The sequence below is a fragment of the Cariama cristata genome, unplaced genomic scaffold (assembly GCF_000690535.1).
Source record: "Cariama cristata isolate BGI_N322 unplaced genomic scaffold, ASM69053v1 scaffold5869, whole genome shotgun sequence".
NCBI lineage: Eukaryota > Metazoa > Chordata > Aves > Cariamiformes > Cariamidae > Cariama > Cariama cristata.
This window is the reverse complement of record NW_009636232.1, coordinates 1-10,837: the sequence shown is the minus strand read 5'-3', so window position 1 is coordinate 10,837 and position 10,837 is coordinate 1. Positions and strand designations below refer to the sequence as shown.

The following is a 10,837-nucleotide window of genomic DNA, read 5'->3' as shown; positions in this document are numbered from 1 at the left end:
GAGATAGAAGTAAGAACGATAAAGTTGGGGGGGGGGGGGGAGGGGGCGAATAATGCCACAAGGGCTGGCCTGCCTTTCAAACTTGTAAGTGATTTCTAGGGAGAAAAAAAAAGTTAATCTAATTGCCTCTTTCCAATTCACCATTTGCCCCTGACCTCCACCTCATAAAGGGCACCTGGGATCAGCATGAACAACAGGAGTTGAGACTGCTGCTACATCCAAAGTCCTCGCTCTCTTTGCTCTTTCTAGAAACATCACTGAAAGACCGTGGAAACTTTTCTCCTTACATCTTTAGCAGCTGGTCAGGCTGGGAAGATGAGTTACTCTTTAGAAATAATTCAAATGAGATTGCAAAGAAGTTCAGCAGTTTGTTGTAGCAGTACAGTGGCCTAATAGGTTAGGTATTGGCTTTCATTGTAAGGTAGGTAGCCTGGGTCTGGTGTTTAGTTGACTAAAGCCCTGTTCCCATGAGTTGGGGCAAAGGCTAACTTGCGGTGAAGAGAAGACCTCTGCAGTGACACTCAACTTTTGTGTCATTCAAGTGGGAAACTGGGAAATGCTCTTTGGTTTCAGTAGAAGCTGATCTTGGCCAAGCAGTGTTAATGAGCTCTCTTTCATTCACTACTTCTAAATGTGTTTGAAATTTGAAGTAAAAGGTCTTTTCTGTGGACTTTTCCATTGTTGTCATTTGTATTTCAGTCCCAAGATGCAGAACCACAAGTAGACCTCATCATGCTGGGTGCTAAGGCTTCTCACTACAGCATAAATACTGTGAACAAAATGTTTCTTAGGAGCTTTTGCTGCCTCTGGTACTGATGGAGAGTGAGCCATGAAGAGGCCATGCAAGCAGGAAGGGTAGAGGAGAAGGAGAGGGAGAATAGAAAGACATTTGTATTATGTAAACGTTTAAAAAAGCTCAGGATTTGGTGTTTTGGGCAAAAATGTAAGGTGAACTTCATGTAAGGTTTAACTTACACCTTTCTAAGTCTCCTGCTTTTCTTCAACAAATTAATCCCTCCTGTGAGAATTCAGGTGTTATGTATACTTGTGTGGTTTGGGGAAAGTTTGGGTGCAGATTAAGTTTGGAACAGGCTGAAAGAGTATGGTCTATGTCAGAGTGAATGTCTGTTTATTAGCTGGACTGAAGCTAAATATAATCCTAAACAGTCCACTAACAGGCAGATGGGTCTAGGTACACAAAAAGTGACCTTGAGTAACCTTGGTCTGATGTGGAAAATCCTGTACCGCTCCAGATTTGTTAAGGAGGTGCACAAATGGACAGTCTGGGGGGATTTGTGATGCACTGTCATTCAGGGACACAAGGCTCCTGGTCCCCTGCTAGGTGCTCTCCATCTGAAAGTAGTAGAGGCACAGCTGGAAGCCAGACATAAATCTGTGATCTCCTGGCCTGTTGTGTGCCAGACCTGAAATACCCTGGAGCTGGTGTTCCATCACACATCTCTTCCCAAGGTCTGGTAAAACCAGATGAACTTGCAGAGGAAAGATGTAGTGGACTTACAAGCAAAACTAGCAGCTTTTATACTATTTCTTTGCCTTTGTCCAGCGAAGAATTCACGGTGGTGTTAACCTTTAGATGCAGACAGCCATGAGATTGTTTACATGATTCAAGAGACGCCTAAGCTTAAGTGCTTTGCTGGACTGGGACCTGAAGTCTTTGTCCAAACCATACTGTTATGAAAGGAAAGGTTCTCACTGGCTTTGGTGGGTGCTTCCCCAGGACCTGATCACTGACACCAGTTGTTTCAAAGCTGTCTAAGAGAGATGGATGCCAGTGTCACCCATCTATATGGGAACTCTGCATGTGAAGAAGGTGGTACTAAATATGGCTGAATGAGCTACTTTGCAAGTCCTGCATAATCTGATTTATGCTGCCTCCAAAACCTCTGACTTCAATGAGATTTACCTCTTTACAATAGCCAGCAATAAGCAGTCACGCTCATGGGTATCTTGCTTTATGGGTAAAGAGAGGTGATAGGACTTCAAATGGTAAACCTTTTAATACCAGATATGCTGGTGAAAATTGGCAAGATTGTCCATACCTAGAGGCTATGGTTGAAATCTTTTAGATTGTCTGTTTACCAGTACAGAGGGGAAAATGTGCCTGGACCTCCTGTTACTGGAGAGGAGAATACTCACTTTGTGACCATATCAAAATCAGCTCTTAAGCCTGGGAAAGCTGATCCTGGGAAGGAAAGGAACTCACAGCAAGGGATCTAACTAGCACGCTTCTATCTGGTCTGGATTTAGCCAATGCATGCCCCTGAAAAATGAAGCTTTTTCCATGACCTTGTGAGGAGTGCAAAGGCATGAGAAAATGTTATATGACAGGGTGGGGAGATAATGATGTTGAACTTCAAAATAGAATTAACTTGGGCCAAGTTTTGAATATAATCTCAAACAGTTCCCTTCAGCATTTCTTGCCCCCAATCTCCTGTCCTTCATGACAACAGCAAGTTTCTTTAAGCAGTGTTTAAATTGTGCTAGCCAGTATCTCGCCACCTATGGTTGATGTCTTGCAAAAACCAAGGGCAAGGGGGCATTGTATTAGGGCAGCCATTCAGTTAGACAGTGAGGTTGGTATTCAAGATATTGGTCGAGCTGAGCCTAATTTCCTCTTTCTGTCCCATGCCCTCATCATATTTTTCTGCCTTTTCACTGTTTTACTGGCTTTAAGAATTCCCACAAAGAAAGCTGCAGGTGCTCAAGTTACAGCACTGGAAGCCTTAACATGGAAAATACCAGAGACACTTATGTAAATACAAAAGGGGGGGCAGTTAGCATGAATGGAGGAGGAACATGTTCAAGAGTGCAACTGGACCACAGCAAATGGTCTTGCTGAGATTTTGAACCAAGCTGGGGAGATTTCTCCCTTTGCTGTCTGTATTATGCCCACAAGATAGAAAGAAATTATTAAAAAAAAAGAACCTAGCTGGAAGTGGTCAATTTTCATGCTGCTGTTGTTCATGGTGCCAAAAATTGTAATGACTGAGATCTTCCTCGTTGCCATCTTGCAGAAGCTCTCCAGATATTCGTCTCGCTGCTGTACGTACATGGTGTTGTCTGCCTTGGGGGTTGTGATCAGCTGGTTGGTGACAGAGACAAAAGAGCTTGTTTAGTATAAGGAATGAAGCAGATGAGTATTTTACTGAAGAAGAACTAGTCACTGTCTGCAAACTGAGCTTTCTTTTCCATAGAGCTGTTGACAGCTTTGTAGCCTTATTTTATTTATTTGGGTTTGGAGTGTACCTTTAGGCCGAGGCCTAACCCAAAGGTGTTCAACCAGCCACAGGAAAACCTTAGGAAGCAGGGCCAGCTGGTGGCACCACCTTCGCCGCCGTCTCTCCACAGTGCTGGTAGGAGACACGGCACTGGGTTTTACAGAAAACCATGTACTCTCCTATTATCCCTTGCTGTGCCAGTCCTGCCAGGTCTCCTTCACAGCCTTCAGTGGTGCCATGAATCTAGGATTCCCCCGTACTCACTCTCAGTGGGAGCACTGGGAACACGGCAGCCACTTTGTCTTCATCCCATGGTCCAGGCAGGGCTCCCGGTGGCTGTTTTGACTGTCAAGGGGTGCGTACAACTAGGGCTATGTGAACACTTATGGAACTGATGGCCATATAAGAAGACCTTGAAGACTTGCTAAGGCCACTGTAACCTCATCTGAAAATTGCTGATTCAGCTTTTGTTTGTTCTAAGCCACTTTGATGTCTTACAGGACTTGTATATGCTGTGAAGGCATGGCTGTGGGGGAAGAGCAGGAGGAGGAACAATTGCAACAAAAGTATAATGATAAATACAATAAGTATAAAAATCTCTACATTTTATAGTACTTATTTCAAAGCCTCCTAACAATTGCAAAGATTAAACTTTCAAAAAATTTAGAGCACACAACTTAGATCCTTCATCAGTGACTGAGATGCAAATATCCAAGGGAAGGTGTGTGTGTGTGTAGCAACATGCAGTGGTCCTATGCGGTTTCCAGCAGAAGGTGGAGAGGAATGCTGCGGCTCTAGCAGTGTAATCAATTCTAACTGGCAGCAGTGAATTGCAATTGACAAGATGCCATTGATCCCCCAAACACAAAGGGATTTGGAATCTGGATCCAAATTTTATGGTTTAAGGTCATAAATAACCACTAGAATCCTTCAATTATAAACTTATGCTTTAGTCTGTAACAGGTGCAATCATCTTCTCGCTGCCTTCTTAATTTTGTAGGGCCTAGAGGCTAATTTTTATGATATACTCCTTATAAATCCAGTTTGTCGATGTACTGAAATGTAAGAGGCATTTCTGGGCTTATAAGATCTGACTCTCATTTATGCAAAGCCCCCTAGCATGACTACAGCATTGGGACATGAAGGTGAATGAGAGTCAGGCACAAAGAGGTTTTGATTTATGGGGCATAACATGTAACACTTTGTTTTTAAATTGCACAGAAATGCTTCAAATGAAAGAAGGATCATGAAAAGGATTAGAGGACTGAGATCAAAACCAGACCATTGGTTTGTATTGTCCTCCTTGTTTTAGAGGCCGTAAGCAGGAGCGCACAGTCAAGTCTGAATTTGATCTAGTTCATCCAACCTTGTAGAACAAAGCAGGGATCATTTAAGAGGCAAAGCAAACTTCAAATCAAAGCTTTGTGCCAGGACTGTTTTAACCCAAGCAGTATACACACTGTATCTATCTGTATTTGCATGCATGTGTGTGTATATGCATGTGCATATCTGTGCATGCAGGTACAAACAAAGTGTTATATATAAACTGTCAATCGACATTTCATCACTGCAGAGAAACAAACACAAACCCCAAACTCACTAAGCCAGAATTTCTCAACATTAGTAAGACTGCAATAAAAGCCTCGCTATAGAGAGGTGGGGCTGCAGGACTCAAAATCCATACATTTTTTCAGTTTCTGCAGCTGGGTCCTATATTTGTCATTAATTGAACTTAACCTAGGATAGCCTTCAAAATTCTGGGTGTTTGAGATTCACAATCTGAATCTGAATTCTGCAATCTGAAATCCTTAATGATGTGTAGGACTTAAAAACCCATGTCCCTCTCAAAAGACTTTTGGGAGAGGACCGAAACAATGTCCTTGGGAGCCAGTCTATTAAAGCAGCTGAAAGACAAAAGTATAGCAAAGCAATGGGGAATAACTCAGGTAGAGCCACTTCTGCAGCAGTGTGGGCTAATTCTCTAGAGAAGGAGTTTGAAGACTCATGAATGACAGAGTTCATCTAGCTGGAAGGACTGACCCTAAGGGAACTGCACAGTTTGATAGGAAGGGATGCAAATAGGCACGTGTGTGGATTCAAAGAAGCTCGTGAAGTTCTTTGTTTTCCACATGGGCCATGCGTGGCAAAGAGATAGTAGAGTTCAGCCACTGCTTTCACTGATGATCAAATCAAACCTATTCTCCAAGAAACTTCAGAGCAAGCAGGCTGAGGATGGTATTAGATACTAAAAAGTGAAGTGCAGTGTGGTATAATCATTTGTCTTCAGTGAGTTTTGGCCTGACAACCTGAGATTGTGCAACTTTTTTCTTGGAGACCCAGCTCAGAGGTGGTCTAGTCTCAGAAGGTTCAAATTTCAGACCATCCTTTAAGTTGCCAGGACTGTGTTGGTGTAATGAATTAGCAGCCTGACATCTGTGAGCTCTGCTTGTGGCTCTTTTTTCTAATTTGTTTTTATTTGTCCTGATGCTACACATATTCTTGGAAGCTACAACGTTGAGGTATATGACCAAATTTCAAAGATCCCAAACTTCTGTGCAGTTTCTCTCTCTCTGTTTTTGATTTGGCTAAGTATTAGTTAACAAGTAACTAATAGGCATTATTTGCAAAATTCAGTTAAGTTGGAATTTTTCAAATATATGGCTTTTCTCCACTTCCAACATGTTGGGGAATATGTCTGCTAGCTCTGCATAGCCCCTACAGCTGGAAGAATGGGGAGGGGGAGAAGAAAGTCGCTTTCTGCTCAGGTCTGTGAATCATCAGCAGAATGAGTAATTAAATTCTGATGGTTGAAATCTTAGCTTGGCATTTTAGCTATTTGTATTGGAATATGGGGCATGAAAGTCAAAGCTATGTTTGTGACACTGACTATTGGACAATAACTGTGAAACAGGCCAGCTTGCAGTGGAATAGTTGCAAGAAACCAGCTCCCACAATAATATTTTTAAAGAACTGTTTTTCAAAGTGTACCTTTCAGGGTATGTGCCATCTGCCAGAAAAAACATTTGTACTACAGCTAAAACAGTTTCCTGTCCCAGGTGAAGTGTTTTTTTAGATAAGTAGTTGGAAAAACATACAACACTATTAAACCCTGGGACAAGTAACTCCAGACCATGCTGAGTTTCTCAGACTTGAACACTTACCATAGTGTTATGGTTTAATAAAAACAGCAGGAGAAAAAAACAAAACAAAACAAAGTTTGCATGGGATCTCTGAAGATGTCTAGGAGATTTGAATGCCAAATTCCCATCAGAAAGACTAGCAAATGTAACAATCCTACCTCAGGGCATCTGATCATATGCCTTTGTGCATACCCTCAGTCAGACATGCACTAGTGCTGCCAAGCCACCTGGCTTGCTTCCAGTTTTAGGACACCAGCACCAATATAAAACAGGTGTGCCAGCTAGCAGGACATGCTGAGCCTCGAAATGTGGTAACATTGGCAAGTACCCCAATACGATGAATGGGTGTAATCCATATTGGAACTTCATTTTATCGATCATAACTATACAGATCCTGACACCTACATACCCACTGGAAACAATCTGATGGCTATGTGGGGGCTCATGGAAGCGACTGGGAAGAGGTTTTAGCCTAATTCCTGGCTGACTGATGTTCATACTGCACATAAGTTTTCCAACATGAGGCTGTGAAACCTTCCCTGTTGGAAATGATTGTTTGAGTCTAGAAATTTTACCTCTTAAACAAAAGCACCAAAAAAGAATAATGCAAAACTACCATAAACTTTCTTTTCCACGTATTCCTACTAGGAGGGAGATATGACTTCATTTAGGTAATAAGATTCAGATGAACAAGTTACTTACAATGAGCCGCCTTTTGCCTTCAAAATATTCCAGGAGGTCGGTCACTGATTTCCTGGGAGGCTGTAGGAAAGGCTTCTTGTTGGGCTTGGGGAAATCCTCATTTTCTGTCCTGCTCCCCTTCTTGTTCTTCTTGCTACGATCTTTGTCCTGCTTGCTCTTTTTCTCAGCTTTGTCCTTCTTGGACTGCTTCTCACTCTTCTGCAGCTTGTCAGGTCTGTCCTTCTTCTTCTTCTTCTCAGGTTTATCCATTCTCTCATGCTTCTTTGATTCTTTTCCTTTCTTTGGGGGAATATGTCCCGCTGCAAACTCTTCCTCTAAATGGGAACTAGCAGGCTTGCTTGGGTCATATTTATCTTCATATTCATTGCTCAGTATCTTTTCTTGGGCCTTCTTTTTTGGTGGTTTAGTCTTAGTTGGTTTGTGTTGCCCTGGTGTGACATTCAGGTCCCTATGGTTGTAGTCCTTTCTGTCTGTTCGGTTATCTTTAAATCTACCCACATTTGCCTTTGTATAGTGCACTGAGGGAACTGTTGGGACTTCTGTGAAACCGTCATAGCGGGCAGCTTTGCTTGGTTTCCGTGTGGCTGCTGGGTGTTTCTCCGGGTGGCCGCGCTGCCGGTCCCTGCGGTTTGCCTTCCACACAGGAGAGTAGAAATCCTCAGAGGCTGTGACTCGTGGTGTGGTGGCATCAGGGGCTACTGGCAGCCTATGGTACTCTGTGGTGGAATGTGACTTTGTGGTCCAGGTCCTCTGCGTGGTGGGGAGAGGTGTAGTTGTTGTCGTAGACCGGCTTGCTGTTGTCACCGCGCGGGTGGTGGCACGGGTAGTTGTGGTGGTGGGAGGGAGGGTAGTGGTCCTTACTGTAGGCACAGTAGTGGCCGCTGTGGTTGTCACTGGTTTCCTCACTGTTTTGGCCCTTGTTGGCTGATTATTGCTCTTCCTTGGCTCCTCCTTCCTTGCTGACACCTGGACATCTCCATTACCTGGGGTAGGCTGGGTGCTGCCCCCGTTGTTGCCTTCGTCAACCACTTGTCCCTCCACTCCAGCTGCTTTGCAAGTCTGGATGAAGCCCTTCTGCCTCATCTTCTCAATTTTTCTGATGGGGCTCTGATCAATGACTTCGTACATGGCCTCTAGCCTGACTGGATAAGGGTACCTCTCCTCCACCTGCAGAGTTTTCTTCAAGAGCACCATGCCAAATTTCCCCTTCTCCAGTTTCAGAAAGCTCATGAGTTTAGGGATGAGGGCTGGATCTAGTGGCTGCTCCAGGATTTTTCCTTCGTTGGTTATCCTTCTGACTTTTCCCCCTTCTCCCCCTTCTTCATGGAACAACACAATCTGCTGGATGTGCCTCTCAGCCAGTTCGCAGTAAACATCGTTTTTCAGGAGGCTCATCATGAGCCGGTAGTAGCCCTCAGAGGCATGGGGGGCAGAAATGACCCACACTCGATTTTTTCCAGCAAAGCTGGCCAGGACATTGGGGGAACTTGACCCTGAAGGGAAACGTACCACTCGTGACTGCGAGGCAGAGGATATCCCTTCGTCCTTAATCATATCGGACTTGGAGTATTTGGCTGCAGCTGTGAGTCTCTGTACTCGTCTTGTTCTGGTCCCCATGCCCCTGGCCTGGGAACGCACTTCCCCTTGCAGGAGATTGGCAGGTGCCTTTGGAGGTGCTGAATAATCTCTCTTGGTGACAGGGTGTTGAGGATTTGGGCTTGACTTCCTCAGGGATGCTCCAGACCTTCTCAGGACGCTGCTTGGAGCCCTGTAAGCCAGGGGCACTTTCCTAACTCCGTGGCTTCCTCTCTCCGCTAGCCTCCCTGTCTTCTCAGAGCCACACACTAGCCACGCTGCCCACAGCAGGGCTAAGCTGAGAGCTGGCCTCCAGTTCATTGTGCAATCTGCTTGAGGGGAGGAGGAGAAAGAGAAAAAGTTAGCTCTTAACAGTATGATGATATCTTGCGTAAGTGATAAAGAAAGCAAAGCACAGGCTGGCTAGTTTTTGTGATTTAAAAGTGCTGATTATACCTGAATCCTGCCCTGGTGGCTTTGTACAGTTTACAGTTATTTTTGGAAAGGTGCAAAATGGATCAGTTTATGCAAAAATGAGATCATCTGTCTGTAACATGACTCTGTCTATCCAAAAGGACACTGTGATCTGCATCCTTCTCTCTCTCTCTCTCTCACACGCTCACACATACACGCATGCAAACACGCACAGAGAAAGGGTTTGGTACATAGAGCATAGAGCCAAGAATTTGACTTGAGACTTACACTCTCAGGGAAGTTCTCCTTCCAGAGACGAGGTTTCACGTCTTTTTCCTTTAAAAGGAGACCAATGCCATACAGCTTTGCTGCTGCCCAATGATTTATCTTTATACAGCCCAACAGGTCCCAGAGCCTGTCCGTCTCCCCGTGTATCTTTTAACTTTCTTTCTTCTTTACCTTCTTGACAAGGGGGTTGAGGGTAGCGGAAATTTCCTTTGGGATCTCTGCTTCTCCATTTACCTGCAGGTCTGGCTTTTTGCTGTACCAGTTCCTCACACAGGCAGGGATTTCATTCAAGAAAAGGGAACTCCCGGCTGCTCCGAGTCTCTCTCTTTTAAACTTCCCAAGCCTCCTTGCCACTCCTAGCTTCCTCAGTCCCGTTTACCTCCTTTGTTTCCAGAGAGGAAAGCACTGGCATTAATATATTTTCCAGGCTGAAGAAAAACACAGGAATGTGATGCCGAAAAAAAAAGGACGCTTCCCTTTCCCCTTTCTCCACACTTCAACAAAAGCAAACTGTAAAAGACTTGTCTTTTCTTCTCTTTCCTTTCTTGGCTGGCCGTGGTCCCAGAAATGTCAGGGTAACCCCAGCCCTGCTCCAAACCAGCCTCAAACAACGGTGGCCACTGGAAATGGGGGAAACTTCACTCAGGATTTAACAGCTCAGCAGAACCCGCCTCCTCCCCACTCGACACAGGGAGGGAGGAGGAGGAGGAAGGCTCTGGGGGCTGAAATACTGCACAGCATCACAGAGCACTTCAGAGAGGGTGACTCCAGCCTTAACTCTTTCCTTCACGCATCCCAGCTCTCTGGAGCTCCCCAACCTCGGCTTTCCCTTTCCTTCCATTAAACGGACACCGTCTAGATAAAAAGTAGTCCTGTGGGAAGTGTGTTTCCACATCGGTGTCCATAACAGCTCTGGTGTTTAAAAGTTATTGTTTTTCAACCCCATTATTTCTGTCTCCTGTTCCCCTCTTCCTTGTTTGTTTGCTTTCTGGGAGTTGTCCAGTGAAATCTTATTTCTCTTCGCTTTCCAACCAATTTGCCTTTCAGGTCCTCTATGGGCATGGCTCTTTGTTAATTTGTAGTTTTTAAACAGATCAGGTTGTTTATTATTGTATTAAAATTAGAGTGATACGTATTTCCCATGAATGTGCACTAGCAGTGAAGAAAAAAAAAAAAGATAAAAGGTGCAAAAATACCTACAGAGACATGGGTAAAGACAGGGTCATGTCCTTTGCTCTCCCTTCATGGTGTAAATGACACCATTCTATTGAGATGACGTAAACTGGCACAGCTATGCTGCCAGCACCTGGTCTTTAGCATATTCACACTGGCTTCAGTGTGTCATGCACCTTCAGTGTAGAACACCACTTAATTGTAGTTAATGGATAACACTTAAAAACATCCAAGACCTTAATACTACTTTTACTGTTTTCCACAATTTCTCTTATTTACAGAGATGCTGTTACATTTCCGTGATAA

At 44.2% G+C, this 10,837-nt stretch overlaps 1 protein-coding gene across 2 annotated transcripts in view; it reads right to left on the bottom strand.

Annotated features, from left to right (window-relative positions):
• Window positions 1–9,970, bottom strand: part of CCDC80 (coiled-coil domain containing 80) — a 22,099-nt gene extending 12,129 nt beyond the window's left edge. Inside the window, exons 1-4 of one of the 2 annotated variants that reach the window (XM_009707841.1) lie at window positions 9,514–9,935; window positions 9,359–9,406; window positions 7,082–8,985; window positions 2,947–3,103 (exon numbers count right to left, since the gene is read on the bottom strand). In XM_009707841.1, coding sequence (XP_009706143.1) covers window positions 2,947–3,103; window positions 7,082–8,977 — 2,053 coding nt within the window. In that variant the 5' untranslated portion in view covers window positions 8,978–8,985; window positions 9,359–9,406; window positions 9,514–9,935. Of the gene's footprint in view, window positions 1–2,946; window positions 3,104–7,081; window positions 8,986–9,358 lie in introns of both variants that reach the window. The other variant, XM_009707840.1, reaches the window with a different exon arrangement.
• Window positions 9,971–10,837: the final 867 nt, after the last annotated feature.